Source organism: Bactrocera neohumeralis, chromosome 5 (assembly GCF_024586455.1).
Source record: "Bactrocera neohumeralis isolate Rockhampton chromosome 5, APGP_CSIRO_Bneo_wtdbg2-racon-allhic-juicebox.fasta_v2, whole genome shotgun sequence".
In the NCBI taxonomy this organism is placed as follows: domain Eukaryota; kingdom Metazoa; phylum Arthropoda; class Insecta; order Diptera; family Tephritidae; genus Bactrocera; species Bactrocera neohumeralis.
In genome coordinates, this window is record NC_065922.1 from 19,800,931 (window position 1) to 19,820,383 (window position 19,453).

General features: G+C 30.9%; 4 protein-coding genes across 5 annotated transcripts; 3 read left to right on the forward strand and 1 right to left on the reverse strand.

Moving 5' to 3' along the window:
- The first annotated feature begins 4,247 nt into the window (after window positions 1-4,247).
- On the forward strand, window positions 4,248-6,318 carry LOC126758820 (zinc finger protein 709-like). Its single transcript, XM_050473204.1, has 2 exons — window positions 4,248-4,808; window positions 4,867-6,318. Exons 1-2 carry the CDS (start codon window positions 4,365-4,367, stop codon window positions 6,247-6,249), a joined length of 1,827 nt encoding a protein of 608 aa, XP_050329161.1. The 5' UTR covers window positions 4,248-4,364; the 3' UTR covers window positions 6,250-6,318.
- A 350-nt stretch (window positions 6,319-6,668) lies between these two features.
- On the forward strand, window positions 6,669-9,105 carry LOC126758707 (zinc finger protein 287). The gene is made up of 3 exons (XM_050473068.1): window positions 6,669-7,292; window positions 7,399-8,017; window positions 8,092-9,105. The coding sequence occupies exons 1-3, from the start codon at window positions 6,789-6,791 to the stop codon at window positions 8,901-8,903; spliced, it is 1,935 nt and encodes a 644-aa protein (XP_050329025.1). The 5' UTR covers window positions 6,669-6,788; the 3' UTR covers window positions 8,904-9,105.
- A 334-nt stretch (window positions 9,106-9,439) lies between these two features.
- On the forward strand, window positions 9,440-11,281 carry LOC126760028 (platelet-activating factor acetylhydrolase IB subunit beta homolog). The gene is made up of 4 exons (XM_050475356.1): window positions 9,440-9,692; window positions 9,763-9,973; window positions 10,140-10,262; window positions 10,364-11,281. Exons 1-4 carry the CDS (start codon window positions 9,631-9,633, stop codon window positions 10,643-10,645), a joined length of 678 nt encoding a protein of 225 aa, XP_050331313.1. The 5' UTR covers window positions 9,440-9,630; the 3' UTR covers window positions 10,646-11,281.
- Window positions 11,282-11,776: 495 nt separating this feature from the next.
- On the reverse strand, window positions 11,777-19,405 carry LOC126760027 (transmembrane protein 41 homolog). Of its 2 annotated transcripts, XM_050475354.1 has the most exons (5): window positions 19,315-19,405; window positions 18,760-19,055; window positions 18,437-18,689; window positions 16,495-16,623; window positions 11,777-13,578 (listed from the first exon to the last, which is right to left on the reverse strand). In XM_050475354.1, exons 2-5 carry the CDS (start codon window positions 18,827-18,829, stop codon window positions 13,071-13,073), a joined length of 960 nt encoding a protein of 319 aa, XP_050331311.1. In that variant the 5' UTR covers window positions 18,830-19,055; window positions 19,315-19,405; the 3' UTR covers window positions 11,777-13,070. The 2 variants fall into 2 exon arrangements, with proteins under 2 accessions (XP_050331311.1, XP_050331310.1); XM_050475353.1 differs by having other exon boundaries at window positions 18,760-19,399.
- Window positions 19,406-19,453: the final 48 nt, after the last annotated feature.

Consider the following 19,453-nt stretch of genomic DNA (forward strand, 5'->3'; position numbering starts at 1 on the left):
ATATTGATCTCAGTTTAAACCAATATAATATCTTTTTTTTTTTATGCTATGACTCGTTTCCTCAACATTGATAATCTATTTGGACGCAATTTTTCGGCGGTGTTTTTTAACAAGAAAAACGATAATTTTATTTTCCCATTTGTTTTTTAAATTCCTTTATTTATTTGTTATTAAAATTTTTATTTTTTTTTTTTTTTATTTTCAAAATTTTTAACTTTTATTTTTAATTGAAATTTGACCAATTTTTTTAGTTTTTATATTTTTATCTTTTAAATTTGGTGGGAAATTTCTTTGTTTTTTTCTCTTTTATTTTTATTTTTTATACGAATTTAATTTTATAAAAAATATTAAGAATTTTTGTTTTAATTTGCAAAAATATAAAATATTTGTTTTTATCTCTTATGATTTTACCATACATATACATTGATATCTGTATTCCATAATGGCAAGTTATGTAAATCTTCATTTTTTATGATTTTTTAAATATTTTTTCTGTATTATTTTACACAATTAAAAAAATTTTATATAAAAATCAAAAATAATTAATTGAGTTTGAAAATAATTTTTTATTTATTTATTTATTTATTTACTTTGAATTGATTTTGAAAATAATTTTTTGTTTATTTTCCACTTTTTTGGTGAATTTCTCCAGAAAACATTAAGAATTTAATTTAAAAACCTTTTTAATATACCATGTTTTATTTCACAATTTTTCCTCTTTGATTTATAACAAAATAAATAAATAAAAAAGAATATAGAATAACTGTTTTGATTTTGATGAACTTTAAAAAATATCTAAATTGAATTCAACATATTTTTTTTTATTTCCGTATTTACTTTTTTTCTATAAATTATGCTAGACTACATAATTCTATTTAAAACGATTTTAAATACACCATACTTTTATAACTAAACTTTGAATTTTTTCAAATTTTCCTCGATTTAAAAAACAAAACCGATTTAACAAAACATTTTAGTTTAATTTAACAAGAAATTAAATTTGTTTAGCTCTTCTTTATTAAAAAATTTATAATCTCCAAATTTTCATCGCTTTTTTACTTAATTTTTTTTCGTTCTTTGCTGCTTTAATATTTGTTGAAACAAATTATGCCAGAAGACATAATCTAATCGGAAGCTTCTAACTTTTATGTCTCTCTTTATTTTAAATTTCGACGAAAAAATTTATATTTTCTTCTGAGGTTTATTTTTAGCACGAACTTGACTTTATAAAAAATATATTTTGAGTTAAAATTTTTTTCTTTACATTTCGTAAAATCAAGTTGCATATTTTCGTCGGGTTTTTATTTTAAACACGAACTTGACTTGAAAAAAAAAATATTTTGAGTTTTGTTGCGAAATTCTTAAATGTCGAATTCATAAGTTTTCTGCATTTTTTTTAGTTAAAAATGTTATTTCGATTTAACGGCCCATAAAAAATAAATAAAAGTCATACATGTATATTTACATATGTACACATACATATGTTTGTATGTTTGATAAAGTTTTCTGAAATTTAAATTGGTATAAATTTAAATTTTTACTTAACGGGCAAAAAACTTCTAATTTTTTAATGAAAAAAAATGAATGGCAAATATAATTATATATATTATTAGTTCCTGATTGCTAACATTTTATATATAAAATAAATGAAATATAATATCTATATTATTCTTAATATATAAATTTATTGAAAATTTTTCTGAAAAAAAATTGGATTAGGTGAATTTAAAAAAAATCCAATTTCTACAAACACATTTTATTGACAATTTAAAATGAATTCAAATGGATTAACTAATTTTTGTAAAAAAAAACATATTTTATTGAAAATTTTAGTAGTGTTAAACAATTATTTACTTTACTTGAAAAATAATGCACCCAATTATTCAGGTTTCTTTTATTGAAATTTTAATAAAAGTACTTGTATTTTCTAAACATACGACATTGGTGCGCCAAAAATCGTGCTTATTTTATTATCGTATTTTTTTTAATTATCTAACAATTTTTGTATATAAAATTTGTAAATTGCGTATTTATAGTATATAATAATAATCATAAAAATAACAAAGTTTCATACTTACTACTCACTCACTTTGTAAAGTTTTCCAAAATTAAGTATGAAATTTTTAATAAAAAAAATAATATTAATTAAAAAAAAAATTAATTTAATATATTTTTTACCATACTTGTACATTGGAAATTAAGAAGAGAACTGATTATATAACTTGTATTTTGTTTTATTATTTTTGGCACATAGGCAAAGTTAAAAAAATATATAAACATATTTGTAAACATATACTTAAATAATTCATATCTACATTTAAGTATTACATATAACTGATCTATTATTATTTAGCTAACAAAGTTTAAGGAATTTGTAAAATAATTATTAATATTAAATATGATTATGCACAATGAATTCATACAAATTTATAACCTACAGTAAAAAAAAATATAAATATATATTATAGTTTGTAATTGTATATGTAAACGTGAACATGTGAATCTGTTGTCTGTCTTACTGTCTACAATATAATGAGAGTTACACATAAGGATCACAATTCAATGAGGAATAATGAACTAAGATTAAGTCTAAATGTAAATGCTAAAAAAATAACTGGATAAATATTTTTTAATTAATCTTAGTAAAAGTATAATAATGCGATTACATATATTAGTACATTTGTAGTTATATAAGTTTAAAGTTACTAAATGAAAAAAATTCTAACGCTTAAGAGAATTGAGTTATAGTAAGTAATGAACTATATATTTTAGCGGTACTCATAGAAATACGTACATATATAGCCTGCAACGTATTGGAATATTTGTCATTTTCATCACAAGCTTGTAAAATATGAAACAAATGCAATTGAAAAAATCGGATAAATTAGATATTGAGCATTTGACACAATTTTTATCGTTAATTTAAAACGAAAATGAACATTTTAGGGCAAATCGTACTTGTAAAATAATTATAATGCTACACTTATTAAATCCATTTACGTGTTTTTATGAATACCCTATTATATTACAAATTAATAGTAAATATACATAAATATATACATTTAAAAACCGATATGAAACTTGTTTTCATTTAATTTCACTTACCGGGGAGATAAAGTAGATCGAAATTTCACTGTTGTGGGGTTAAAAGGTTGGTAATGTTGCTGTACTGTTAACCGTGAAAGATTACCTTTTTGCTGAAGTCACGTTATATGCATGCTTATTTGCTGTTGTTGAACCTAATTTAGTTCTTGTTGTTCTAGCGGCAGAATTCTGACAAGTTGACAATGCTTGGCCGACTAAAAATCCGAGTCCATCCCGGTTACGTAGACCCGATTGCCGTGGAAACGGTTGAGCCTAATTTAGTATTGGGATTCGGTGGCGGCAGTCAAAATATGGAAACACTGTTTAGTTTTCAGTTTGGACCTCGACGTTCTAAACATAATTCGAAAAGTACTTTGTGATGGTTCGATAAATCGGGTGCTTTAGGAGTGTCCTCGCACATAGGAATTTACGCCTTACTCTTGCATTTATGTGAAACTGATTAAAGAATATAATTTTACTCGAAAATTATTCTTCGTCGATTTTATGCGACATGGCAGTTGCCCATAGCTTGAGCAAAGCTGTGGCTGGTTTTAGGTAATCAGGTTAGAATACCTTTTGCTTTTTGTTCTATATGATTTACCGCCAGACTTATGTTGGAATTGGATTGTCTGATAACAATACTATCCCTGATACCGACTTGACATGAAGCGTATAATTATTTTTCCAAAGCTTGTAGTTATGTTTCTTTCCTTCTCAAAATAGTTAAATGTAATATTTGCTCTTTTCTTTAGCGAAACCGCCATTTTTAATGATTACGTCGGTAAACTGTCACCTTTGGTAGAATTAACGGAAATAGCGGTTGTCTGCGGAAACAAAGCGTATATGTATTCAAATGGCTGTATATAAAAATGTTAAAAGGCCTGTTTCTTATCTGCCAATTATCAATATTTCGAATTCCTCGTAAGAAACACTTTATGCATGTTTGACAGCAATTTGAGTATTAAATGATTTATATACCTTCACACAGCTTATTTGCTTAATAAACATTTTATCTCATTATATACTTATTTAATTTTGTTTTATTTATTTATTTTTTTTGTCAAAAACAATTTGTATATTATTTTTGAGACAATCTGGCACTACAACACATTGTGGAATGCAACCGTACAAATTTATTAGCTGTCAAAACAATTTGTATTTTTTTATTCTTCGGCAATTTTATAAACAAAAGGACGAAATTCTTATTTAATTTCATATATTGTTATTGGGAATATTTATTATTTTGAAAGAAATTATCGCTTTAAAAATTGTTTGACAAAATGAGTGAAATAACACATGAAAATATGCAATCATTCTGTCGGACGTGCCTTGATGAACTGGGAGACAAGTCTTCGCTATTGGGTGAAAAATATAGCATTTATGAGAATGAAGATATTGAAAAACTTGTACTATCGTGCAATTCAACGCCACCAGAAGACTTTGACGATCTACCGCAGTTCATATGCTATAAATGTCATAAAAAATTACAGTCCTTTAATGATTTCCGTGATAAAATTATTCAGTCACATCTCGTTTTAAACAATATTCTAAAAGAGCATAGAGATTCGAGTAGAACTTTCGAAGATGAAAGGTTGTTGGACAGTGGTCAAGGTAGTGAAGACCAACAAGATAATAGTGTGGGAATCTCTGATATTGAAGTTCTTCATGGATATATATACTCAACAAGAAGTCGTGAAAAGCTTCAAAATTGTATAGAAAATACGGTATGAAAAACAATTATGATATCTAAATTTTTGAATACATTTTCAATTCATTTGGCAGGTAGTAAAAATTCTTCAAGACCCTGGCGGTACACACAGTGCTATGAATAAAGATTTTAAAGAGGAAATATTTGATGAAGTTGTTGAAGAAATAGAGATAGATATAAGTGATATTAAAGGAGACCAAAAGACTACATCAGACGATGAAGATACATTGGATGATTTAAAATTTTCGAGAGCAACAAACGTGGAACAAAATGATCAAAGATTTCAATATATAGATACTTCTATTCAAACTACAGATGCGCAACACAATGAATACGAAGACGATTGTGGCAAACCAGGTAGTGGAAATGGTGAATATTCCCCAAGTTTATCAACAACAACAGGGGACACCAACAAAACCAGAATTATAAAGCATAAAATATTTCCTCATAATAAAACGAAGAAACCTGCAAAAAGCGGAGATAGTTCCTTAAGAATGCCACCCGCTAAAAAAAGTAGAAACAATTTTTCTGAAGTGAAATTTCAATGTGAGCAATGTCCTCGACGTTGTGTAACTTGGGAAAATTATGAAGCCCACTTACGTACCCATCAAGGCCTGAAGCCATATGTGTGCAATGAATGCAATCGCAGCTTTAATAGAGCAGCTCATTTCCGTGCCCATGTACGTGAAGATCACGGACCTGTGACACTGCAATATATCTGCTCGTTTGCGGGTTGCGGCAAAATATTCAAGCGCGAGAATACTTATAAAAACCACTACCGTCTTAAACATACAGCAATTCCTTATGAAAGTCGTGAACCTAAAAGATATGTCTGTGAGGATTGTGGAAGAACATTTAGAAATGTAACCACACTCAAAGAGCATCGCTATAAACACGCACCTGAAGAAGATTACCCTTTTAAATGTGAAGAATGTGGCAAAAGATATCGTTCTAAACGAACTTATAAGGATCATCAATTGCGACATTCCGGCATTAAAAATTATATTTGTACTTATTGTGGCATGAAAAAAACTACACAAAATGAACTACGCGCACACATTAATTACCACACAAAAGAGAAACAATGGCCCTGTCCAAAATGCCCAAGTGTCTTCAACAGTTCTGGGAATCTTGGAATGCATGATCGTATTGTACATAAGGGAATCCGACCCTTTACTTGCAGATTCTGTGATCTCAGTTTTGGCAAACAAGATACTTTGAAACACCACGAAATGAGGCACACTGGTGAAAAACCTCATGGTTGCGTATTATGTGGCAAACGTTTTATACAGATTGTAGCACTTCGAGCGCACATGAAAACCCATAAAAAGGGATCGACACTGAAAGCTATAATTCCCTCGGTCACAGAACAACCTTTTGAAACAATAGTGGAGTCAGCAAAAGAAGAGACGGATTTAGAATTACCAAGCTGCTCGAAAGGTGTTAGTAGTTTTTAATATATTGTTATGAATATTATAATTTTTTACATCTTTGTAAATAAATTGAAAATAATTATTTAAATAAAACAGTGAATTGTTTCCATGCCAAATCAAAACAAATTTTGAAGAAAATTGTTTTGTTTACGCACAGCTGTTTTTAGTTGTTATCCTGTCAATTCAGTTAGTAGACTACTTTGCAACCCTGCTCCATGTTTGCATTTTACTTTTATTTTATGCAACTTTTTGGTACGCAATTTAATAAAAATAATTCAAAAATAACTGGGTGTATTAAAATTGATATTTGCAGAAAATAGAATTTTGGACTATGTATGTGTTAAAGCAAACTATGTTACAAATTAAAAAACCAAACCGGTTTAAAACAACTTATTATTAGCAGCTGATGCAATGATGTCACAACACTGTTTTATTCAGGAAATGTCAAAATAACCAACGCTCAAGAAAAATTCATAGAAAATCGATTATAGTTTTGATATTGACAAATTGTGAACTTTGTGAAAAATAATTATAAAATATAGTAATTGTGAAGCAGTGAAATTATGAATAATCAACTTACGCGCAATAATTTGCAAGAATTTTGTCGAACCTGCTTAAGCAGTTTGCAAAAACGTCGCAGACGTGAGAAGGAGGATACGCCTACTAGTTTTCACCAGCTGAAGGTTAAGGTTAATCAAGGAGATAACGAAAATGATTCTGAAACAAATCATAGTTATAATCTTAGTTTGCTACCGCAATTGCAAAAATTATTCATGTTATTTACTTCCTTGGAAATATCGGAGGATAGTGATGAAGATGCTTACCCACGAAGTCTCTGTCAACTATGCTATGAAAAAATGATTGATTTCCAAGAGTTTCGAAACTTGGCCATTAATTCTGCGGAAGTCTTATACAAAATTGTTAATAGTTTGGATGATGAAATGTCCAAAACTTCTGCTGAAACACCAACGTTTCAAACAATTGAAATTACCAAAGAGATAAAAACGGAGACTGTAGTAAGGGAAAGAAGCTATCAATTCAATGATGATGATGATGATGATCAGTTGGTAAGAATATATGGTCTTTTATACGTATGAATATTAAGTTCACTTTTGAAAGTTATTTTAACAGAAAAATATGGTTTTGTTTGTATAATTATTATTTTTAATTTAGCTTTTACCAGAACTAGCTCCATTGATGGAACGACCAATTAAAACAGAACCGGAAAACTATTATAAGTCAGAGTCTGAAACTATATTACCAAATGATGATAATTCGGAAAATTCATCGAATATTGTTGTAAAGCATGAAATTGATTCGGAATACGAGGAAGATAATTCCCTATTCTATGAACGTAATGCATTAAGCGCAGCAGATAACTCTATTAGCGATGATGCAGATGATGAGGAACATGCTTTGAGGAATGGCGCGGCCAATACGTCCAGTATGTCTCTTAATAATTCACCAATAACTGTAGGAGGAAGACAAAGGTTTAGTGCATCCTCCCGTAAACGTGACCGCAACAAAAAGTCATTAAAGTGTCCTCGTTGTGATAAACAAGTCTATAAAAAAGTGTACCTGGACGCTCACATTCGGGCCGTGCATGAAGGATTTGAGAAGCCGTTTCTTTGTTTGGAATGTCAGAAGGACTTCACACGCTACGAACATCTACATACGCATATTCAATCTAAGCATTTAATCAAACAAAGATTTATATGTGGTTTAAATGGCTGCGACGCCGTTTTTAAGTTGAGCAATACCTTGGAGACTCATCGACAAGTCGTACATACAGGTAATCTAAATATTTTACTGAAACCGTATATAATTGTAAATAAGTCGATTGATTGCATTTGTATTTCAATGCAGCTACGTTTTCATACGGCCTACAGGATATGTTAGAACTTCACCAAGCCCAACTGAATGAAGAAGTAGAGATAAATCATATTTGTCAACACTGTTTCAAGACATACAGCTCAAAGCGTGCACTCTCCGAACATTTGAAACGACATGCCCAAATCAAGGATCACGTTTGTAAAGTATGTGGCGTTGCCAAAGTAACGCGCACGGAGTTATTAACGCATATGCGTATACATAAACCGAATCTGGAGAAATTCAAGTGCAGCATTTGTCCGCAGGAATTCAACCATAAGAATGCTATATCTCGCCATGTGCGTGTCGTACACGAGGGCCAAAGACGCTTTCCATGCAGTTTTTGTCCCAAACGTTTTGGTACACGTAATTCGCAAGTATGCCATGAACGTCTACACACTGGCGAACGTCCGTTCAATTGTGAACTCTGTCACAAGCGGTACGCCCAAGTGGAAGGCCTCAAATCCCATATGAAAAGTCATGATAAGAACTTGCGCACACATGTGTGCTCGTTTTGTTCGCAACGTTTTATAACAAGAAAAAATCTAATTGATCACGAAAAGCGTCACCAAAGTGATAAACCCCATATATGTAACACCTGTAGTCGTGGCTTCTTTTCAATTGAAGATCTGGGTGTGCATAAACAGTCGCATACGGAAGAAGAATTGCGTGAGATGGCGCGTAATGAATATGAGTTGTATCAAGACGCTGGCGATAGTCTTGGAGAACACGTAATGGAAACCGAATCAATTAACGAACAAGGCAGCCAGGCTTATATGGGCTATAGTAGTTCGCAGAGTAGCAACTGAATTGCAGACAGATCGTTTGCACTAAATGATTTCGCTTGAACGGATTAATATGGCAATTATTTTGCAAGCACTCTTGAATATTTATGGATGTGTAATTTTTACCACCACTTGCATAAACTAGCTTAGAAAATGTACATACGTATTCACAAACATGAATTGGCTACATTAATTTAAATACAAATATATTTATTAAATTATAAAATTTGGTATATATTTATCTTTCATGGGTTAAAACTTCCGTTTCTTCGTTGTATCAGCAGAGAACGTACATATATTATACGTTCTCTGGTATCAGTACTGTCAGGTGTACGTAACGTACTATAATATGGGAAATCATGTAAAAGTGATGTTTGATGTGAGTTGTTGTTATTGCGCTTTGAAATAAATGTTTCTTTTGCGATACGGTTAATTACCAAGTTACAAAATCGACATTTATTTTTGATTTCCATTAAAATGTCTTTAGCAGGCCCCTAAACTAAAGCTTTTCATTAAAGTACACAGAAACACTATTGTGAATGGTTAGTAAAAAGAAAAGAAGCATTAGATAAACGTCAGACTAGTCTGCCGAATTTCTTTTTTGTAAATTTATTGAAATATTAATTGCCGGAAAAATCTTAAAGAAAGAAACAAAATTTACGAAAACCTTATACGTTTTTCCGAATAATTTTAAGTATATTTAGGTAGTGTGGAAATTATTTCCTTAGCCAAAAACCAAAAAATAAAAAGAATGAACCCCTGTGCTGTGCCCACCCAACACCCGGACGTAGATGGCGACGAACGCTGGATTTGGTATGTTAATTAGTTTCCCAATTAATTGATCCACCCTACATACTTATTGAGTTGTAAATTTTTCGAACAGCATTCATCGCCGATTTATTTCTGAATGTCGTGAAAAGGATCCTGACGTTATATTTCTGGGAGATTGTGTTCTAGAAACACTGCAGGATTCGGAAACATGGAATGAATATTTTGCACCAATGCATTGCCTTAACTTCAGCATACGTGGTGATAGAACGGAAAATGTGCTTTGGCGTGTGGAAAACGGTGAACTGGACAATGTTAAACCGAAGGTGAGTAACAATTTTAAGAAGCTGCAAAGTAGGACGTTAAAATAAAATATGATTAATTTAAACTAAATTAATATTTGTATTTAGCAGTATGGATTTGGATATTCTGTAATTACAACATTTTTTATAACATAATTTTTGGGAATATTATCTCTCTATTCATATGCAGATTGTGGTATTGCATGTGGGCACTAATAATACGGAAAATACGGCTGAGCAGATAGCGGAAGGTATAGTGGAAATTGTGCAAAGAATACGTGCGAAGTTGCCGGACACTTATATCGTATTACCTGTAAGTTAATTTTTAACAAGGTTTATGTAAACAATTGATGTTTATCTTATTTGCACGGCGTAGAATTGTTATCGTTTTTCTAATTTTACACTTAATTTCAGACATTACTGCCTCGCGGTCAGCTACCAAATAAATTGAGAGAGAAAAACGATGCGGTAAATCGAATTGTTAAGGAAAAAGTAATTGGTCTCAATCAGGTGCAAACTGTTTGCATTGATAAGGGTCTGCTGCAAACAGACAACACCATTAGTCATCACGACATGTTCGACTATAAGAATTTGACGAATAGTGGCGCGAAAAAAGCATTCGAGCCGGTTCATGATTTACTCTCGCAGATTTTGAATGAAAATGAACCAGAAAAGGATTTAACGCCATCAGAATAGTTGCATGGATATGCCTATTGGGCCGAAAAGGTCCAATAAACTCTTGTAACTGCATTATCGACATCGGCATCACACAAACGGAACGAAGACTACAAATGCCAGATAAAAGTTTCCTCGGCAGCTTAAAGCGGCAACTGGTCATTTCTTAAAATGCTCACATAAAAAAGCTAATTTATATACAAAAACAAAACTAAAAAAAATCAACAATTATCTCATCACCTAAAATATATTTTATATTATTTATTATATTAATTTAACATGCATGGATTCATATTAGCACTTATATAAGTAAAATTTCCAAAGAGTATGTTGGCCTTTGCGCTTATATGAGAGAAATTTAATTATAATTGCTACTTTTGATAGGAATATGCTTTGCAGAGATCTCAAAATCAATTGTAGAAATGGAAAACGCACATTCCACATCATGTAAAAAATGTAATTGAACAACCAAATTGACCTTTAGCGCCAACATACAAAATCGAAAAAAAAAACAAAAAATATATTATATCTTCCATATTTCATTTAACTGAGTCGCACTATATATGTATTATTTTTATTGAACCATAGATACAATGAATATACTTATTATTTTAAGTTGAAAGTAAATAAAAGCAACATATTTTTTATGCAAAATTTTGAATTCTTTGGTTTACTATACGTATCAGTAGTCCGTATTCGAAACTACGATCATCAAATGCTAGGTTATGATTGTCTAAATAATTGAACTGCACTAAGATATATTCTTTTCAGTCAACCTCATCAATATTTGAGCATGGATTTCTCAAAATAATTAATAATAAAAATATATATATGTATATGAAAATAAAATACAAGCCCAGGAGTCCATATTTAAAAGTACGATAACCAAATGTTAGGTTATGATCGCCCAAATAATTAACACATTTGTAAGAAACATTATTTCTTATCAACCGCAGCCATATTTGAACACTTCTTTAAATTCATATTTATTTTCCCCGAAGAATTTTCTTACAAGAATTAAAAAAATATCATTTCGCGATTATGCAAATTGAAAAAGTTTAAACAATTAATATTATTTCAAGATTTTTGCCATTTAATGAAATTTCTGCTGAAAAGAAAAATTGAAAAAAAAATATATATAAATTCGGAACATTATGGTTTTTCAAAATACTATTTTATTTTGTGGAATAATTTGCACTATATATTATAATATATTACTCGTATTATGGTGTTTAATATAATAATTAATACAAAGCAAATCACTTATAACATTTTAATGCAAATATAAATCATTTCCGGCCTCTAGTACACATCTGGAAGTTATGAAATCGTTTTCGAAAAATTTTTCGCTCGATCTACGATCCGATTATGCATTTATGGCAATTTTAGAGGAGTACTTAGACCAATTTATCTACTAACATTTACACATATTGCATGCTGAGGGGCCACTTAGGTTATATTGACACTTAAATTTAATAAAAATTTTGTATTTAGGAAATTCATTTCACTTGTGGACACACTTTTGAGAATGTCTTTTACATTTTTACATTTACTAGTGCAAAATAAGGTGAAACATTGGAAAGATATTTTAAGCATAGCAAATATGGAATATTACAACTAGTCTAGAGCAATTCATAAAATCATACAGAAAAGAAAATAATAATAATTGGAATCAGGGTTGCAAATAATACATTTAAAAAATAACTGCATTAAAAATTTGAAATAATTTTTATTTAATTCCAAATACCGGATTGAAAAATAAAAAAAAACTTAATGAAACTGAAAAAAATTTTTAACATACAGGATTAAAAAAAATTTAATCCACAAAACCGAATAAAAAAATGTTTTTTTAATTTTTAATCCCAACCTCAGCATTAAAAATTTTAATTTGGAAAATTTAATCGATGATGTTGAGGTTAAAAATTAGATTTTTAATTTTTGGAATAAAAAAAGATTGCAACCCTGATTGGAATACTGCAAAGCTATGTAAGTGCTAGAGTTTGCAAATAAATAAATTAAAATTTAACTAACTTATATTTTGTAGCAGCTTAAGGTATTATTGGAATAATATACATATACATACATACATACATATGTACATTCAAAGGAAGGAAGCTATATATTGCAGCATTTCATTTGTTTTCCGTTACATATGTGTAACATAGGTGAATTCATAGCATGTACATAGCACTAATATTATTCTATAAAAAAATATCAAAGAATTCAAAAACATATAAAACATACACACATACACGTGCAGCTACGTTGGGTGTTTCTATGTTTTCAGCTTTATATCATTTTCTTAACGCTTAACGCACGCACTTAAATTAATCGACAAAACAACCAATAACACAAAATCACGCATTGTCCATTCCCGTTAGTCGTATTGACTGCGCCGTTCAATAAACCAATCCCCGTTTACCATAGTTTGCGTCCAGACGCCACTTTATTCGACCTTCTTTTTCAGCTTGTTCTTCAGCAAACCCGGCAGCAGTGAGATCAGTGCGCATATCGACAACAATCCCATCGATGTCCAGGAGAATGCGTCGCTGGAGCTGCTCATCTTTTGCAATGTCTTGCCGGCCTGTATGGCAACAATAGACGGCGGTGCCACGCCAAAGAAGGTGCCCAAGGCGAACGTGTACACGGGCACACCGATTACCGGCGATGCCAGGTTGATGAACCAATTCGGCAAGATAGGTGTCATGCGCAGGAAGAGCATATAGTTGAAGAGGCTATCGCGATGTTTCTCCACATGTTTGGACCATTCGTTTGTCTTCTTCGGCCAGAAGTGGCGTATCAGGCGACGACCAACCAAATTCGAGAGGCTGTAGCAAAGTGTGGCGCCCAACGATGAACAGAAGCAGATGAGAAAGAGGGCGATGGGAAACTTGTACAGGAATCCTAACAGTATGGATAGGAATAAAGATCCTGGAATGGCAAAGGTTTGTAGGCTGTGTGTGTGTGTGTTGAGAAAATTAGTTAAGGAAAACATTGTTGATACGGGAAAATAATAAAAGAAATATAATTCAATCGAAAATTTGAATTATATTATAATAGTAATATTCCAAAGTAATAAAGATATCGATTCGTTAATATTGCCTCTCCCACGAGTTCATGATCGCTAATTTTAGCACCGATAATTCTGTCAAAGTGAATTTGTCTACTTTATTGTGTAAACAGCAAATTCAGCAAATGTCTTTCTCACGGTAATTTACATATTTAAATTATTTTCTGAATTCGATTACTAACCAAGCCAAAGAACGCTTTGGATGTTGAAATGTAATCTAGCTTTAAAAATTTAAACGTTTATTATATGTATATTGGTATATTCATACATACATATGTATGTATATAGGAAAATATACATATGTACCATATACATCATATTTCAATTTACAGTGCATGAGCAAACTAATTGATACGATAGCGCATATTTGTAATTATTCAATTTTATATGGCGCAGTACTCACGATCACGTATTACATTACTAAAAACCGATACTTTTTGTGAAAATGAAGAATACATAGTATTTTATAACTATCAGATAATATTTGCACCGCTTTTTTGCTACCTTACTCTATTTATAATAAAAAAAAGTTAACGTCGTTTAAGCTATAATATCCTTCCTAGGTGCATTTTTTATAGCATAAAGGAGTATAAAAAGATCTTTGGCTTGATTTTGATCGATCAGATTGTAACGTTGGTAATAATCTCTGCTAAATTTCGAGATATCTTGTAAAATAAAAAAGTTTTTCATACAAGGACTTGATTTTGCTCGGTCAGTTGACATATAAATACATACTATATGAAAGTTACTTATATGATATAGTTGTCTGATATCGAAGATTCCGATTCTACTTTATATGGTATCCGCCTTTTTAGGTCATTTGAACCAACATTAATATCTCTCTCTCTCTCTTTTATATTTTGATGAAATACTAAAATCTCAACCTGTCACTTTACAGCACAGAGGTTTTTAAGCGCCTCCGATTTAACTTTTTTTGTGGTATTTATCTTGTTATTACATAAATGCATACTCTGCATGAAAAAAATATTATCTCATAGCTAAATTCGAAGCATAATTATCTATTATATATTACATCATATGCACATACACCTCCCGTTAGAATTCATATTTTTTGTTACACACTCACAATTCAGAGATAATAAATAAATAGGCTGATAACGGTTCATTGACATACAAAAGTATGCCGTAACAGAAAAATGTGGAAAGCGATTACTCTCAGCTACGTTTCGGAGATTGCCTGTGTGTGTGTTTCACGTGTCTAACCGTTGTGTCATTGGAGATTTTCCAATTCTAATGTTTACCTTAATGTCACTAATGGCATTATCTTGACTTTTTGGCGCCTCGACTAACATATTGATATGTCTTTACGCATGCGCAGATATGGCAGACCTTTTCAACGATCGCTTTCATCGTGCTGTTACTTTATATGTCTGCACGTACACAAACAAACATAGGTATTAAAATTTTTGATTCGGTATTAGACGAAAGCGTTTGAAAAGGAAAATGAAATATGTATTTATGTATTAAACAATGGCATTAGTGAAGGCAACAACAATGTGGTCGAACGCGACATAAATACAGACGACAAATGTACCTACTAAGATTGAAATTGGGTCAAGGTTGTTGCTTTCTGTTGCTTAGCAGACATGTGCCTTTCGGTTTATTGGCCTCAGTCGCTTTGCGGCGCCGCAACGACAAAAAAATTAACAAAATTAAAAAAATACATAAGCACGTACGTATATGTATGTAAACACAATGACACTGTTATGGTTAATTTGTAAAAATCGTGTTCACTTATATAAAAGTACATAAGTATGTATGTATGCACCGCGACTCGGTGAAAGTACACGTAATCGTTCCCGTTTTTTATACCCTAACAGGTATATTAAGTTCGCCACAAAATTTATAACACCAAGAAGGAAACGTCGGAGATCTTATAATATATGTATATACACATATGCAATATAAGTGATCAGAGTGACGAGTTGATTCGATTTAGCTATGTCCATCCGTGTGTATATAGCGAACTAGTCCCTCAGTTTATGGAATATCGATGTGAAATCTTTCAAACGTAATTTTCTCCTCAAAAAACTGCTCATTTGTCAAGAATATTGATAGCGGACTACAAACTGATCGATCAAAAATCGACTCGATCAAAATCGAGTTCTTGTATGGAAAACTTTTTATTTGCCAAGATATCTTAATGAAATTTGGCACGAATTATTGTTCAAGTCACGGAAAAATCTGCGAGAAATATAGCACGATTATAGCACATTTGAAGATGTCATACAACTGATCGTTCAAATTTAACTAAGCTTTGTGCTTTTAGTTGTTTATGTATGTATGTATGCACTCTATGTATAGCCAATTTGTGAATTGAATTTTTAAAACGAGATTACGTAACTCTGCTGACTAATTTAAGGTAATTTAATATCCATATATTCAGAGCTTAGACTGAACTTTGGACGTCCACAATGTTTATTTGACTAAGAATAAGAGTGGGGAAGCTAAATTAGCCTAGCACCTAACATAAAAGTTTACATGAAGTGCTATTGAGCGCAAGACTTATGTTATTTATCATAAATATTTTAGTAAATAACGCCTCGCAATGTTGGTGCTATCCAAATTTAATAATAAGTATACATATGTTCGATATACACACACAAGAACCCCCTTCGATTTGGAATTTGTGTATTATTAGAGAGATGTGCGCACGTGGTTATGCATACACAAATATGTATGTACATAGTATATACAAACTGGCATCACAACATGGGTTAAAAATTCCTTGAATTTTGGTCAAACCTTTCGATGACATAAAAATTTTCAAAAAGGATACAATACATAAGCCGTAACGACGCCAAACATCACTTCGAAGTAGTACATGTCCTTGTAACGATCCAAAACCTTGGCTAACATTTTAGCGTCTTGAATGTCACGGGGTATCTTAATGTGCTGCTTCTCCGATCTGCAATAAAAACAACAACAGTTATATATACACATATATATGAAACATTTTTTGCCAGATACAAAAGAACAAGAAAGAAATTCAAATTGTATTGCATGTGACTAAGTTGAAACAGAATCGCAATATGTACACCAAACGAATAGCTACTGTGTACACTAACAAAGCAAATTTAAAAAAATTAATAATAATACATTGTATGTATGTAGATATGTATGTATTTAGGCATGCCAGCCATAACAGCTGAACTTGATTCTGAACAATTTTGAACACAACACTTCAAAGTTAATTGAGTGTCAAATAAAATATTTTACGACAAAAGATTATTATACTTGAATATGAAAAGCTGCATCTAATCAAATTACTGATGTGATATATATACTTAACTCTCTTTAGTGTTCTAATTGTACTTCTGCACTGTGTACAAAATATATTTATCTACATATTTTGCTGATTATTTTCTGCGAAAAGCCACAATAATGACATATAAGATTTATTCATTGTTTACACACAGACATATGCATACATTACGATGTTTACGCCTGCAAATGTCAATTTCAGTTGGCAGCGTAAAACTGCAATATAATTGCAAAAACAATTTAAGTGTGTGAAAAGTTATTAAGATAGTAAATGGAAAAGTATGGAAAGAAAACGTGGCATTTTGTTGTTGTTACTGGTATTATCGTTCACCATGTAATTTGCTTTTTGCCCTACTAGTATATGGAAAATAAGATATCTTTTTATTTGATTTTGTAAAGAGTAATATTTCCTGCAAATTCAATTCCAAGGCGGTTTCTGAATTTCAAGTTATGTGCAGGCTTTGTGATATTATAATCACACGCGCACATATTACCGCCTTAATTACTAGATTATTTTTTCTGTTACTAACGTTTTTAATAATTTCCAATTAATATTAAGGCTTTAGGATTATTAGCTCATCTCACAGATATTTATGTAGTTAAGCTAGCGGAATTATTTTTATAATTTTTAAGTGATATGTCTAACATTTCTCTATTTTCTTTTAAAATTTTAAATTTTTTTTAACTTTTATGATTAAAACTGTAATTTAAATATTTTCTTCAAAACGAACTATGAACACATATGAATACTAATTTGTAAGAACATAGGGCGTATATAAAATGGAATTTTTGTAGCGGATGTGTTTGTCTACATATTTTCCCATATTTATGTACATACATACATACATATTAGTTTGAACAGGTGCACAACGTACCTATGACAGCGTACCTATATACATACATATGTATGTTGTGCATAAATATATATTGTAGCAAAATTACATAGGCCTTAATAGAAAAAAATGCATAGCTTATAATTTTTTTTTATAACATTCACTTTCGTTTTTAATTACGTTCTTTGCTATATTCAAGTCAGCGTTATCGCCTTCTCACCATCTATTAAAAATATGAATGAACTTTCATTAAAACAAACTATTAGTGTTTATATTAACTCGTTAAAAATTGTCTAACATTGTGCCAACACAGAAGTGGCAAACTATTTACTGTCAATTATTGAATAACTTTTAAGTGATTGAAAGCAAATTAAATATGTACATACAATCAATTTATCGAAAACATCAAACACTTTACCATTAACGACAGCTTCTTTTATGCAAAATACTTAAATTTAATGCCATTAATATAAAACTCAACCCACAAAGCAACAAATAAAAAGCATACATGCATAAATGTATGTACACATGTGGGAAGCAATAAAGCAACAAAACAGTATACAATTTGTATAATCATTGGCATTGAAGTGATCACCCCATCCACACGTAACATATACTACTTACTCATTCAATTGGGGAAATATCATGTATACGTAGGCCATTGCGAATAAGCTGGCTATGAAGATCGCTGCCAGTATGACTAGAGATCGTTTTGTTGCATTTCGCTCATCAGCAGACATTGCCTGTTTTTGCATTTTTGGGTGGTTTTGTTTATTTTCCAATGTAACGTTGGATGCCGATTGTGTGGTTGCCGCGTCATTGTCATTGGACGATAAGCGGCCGGAACCGGATTGCATATGTTCAGCGACAGGTATATCTGCAATAAATTAGAGAAATTCAGTTAGACATAATTTTTATTTGGACATTCTTCAGAATTCGTAGATTACCTTTTACAATACTTGTTGTTGCCGACGCCGCAGCAGCAGCTTCAATGAATTGCGTATTTTCAAATTCCATCAATTTGTTTGATAACTACAGCTTTCAATTAAACGATGTTCCACTCGCTCAATAATTTCCGATAGCTTTTAAAACACGCTCTGAAAGTGACGATTGACTTTTTTTCTCACACACACTAAATTAGATTTATGTATTTTCTTTGTTTCACTTCTATATTCGATTGTTTCTATTTGTTGATTTCCGTGTTTACCTAATGCTTACCACTTTTAGCAAATCGTTATTGTAACTATGAATGTAACGAATGTAGTTGAAAGGATAATATTATATAGCTCATAGAGAATTATTATTTTATTTAATTATTACACCTTAGTATGTTCGAGATAAATATATTTGGTTGTATGGCACATGTATTTCTCCGTTTTAAAATTTTTGTATACACATTCCAATTGTGTATATTTGTTCAATTCAATTTACACTAAACATTTTATCACTATTTTTATATAATTTAATTCTGCATTATTCAAAATAATAAATATAATTCCAACCACAATTTATGTTACTGTTGTACGCGTGTGCGCCACAAAAATTACACCACAACCCAAACAAATAGAATGAAGCCCAAAAAACGTATGATTGCTGAAATACGATTGTGAAAAATTTGACTAACTTGTCTTCTTCTTATTC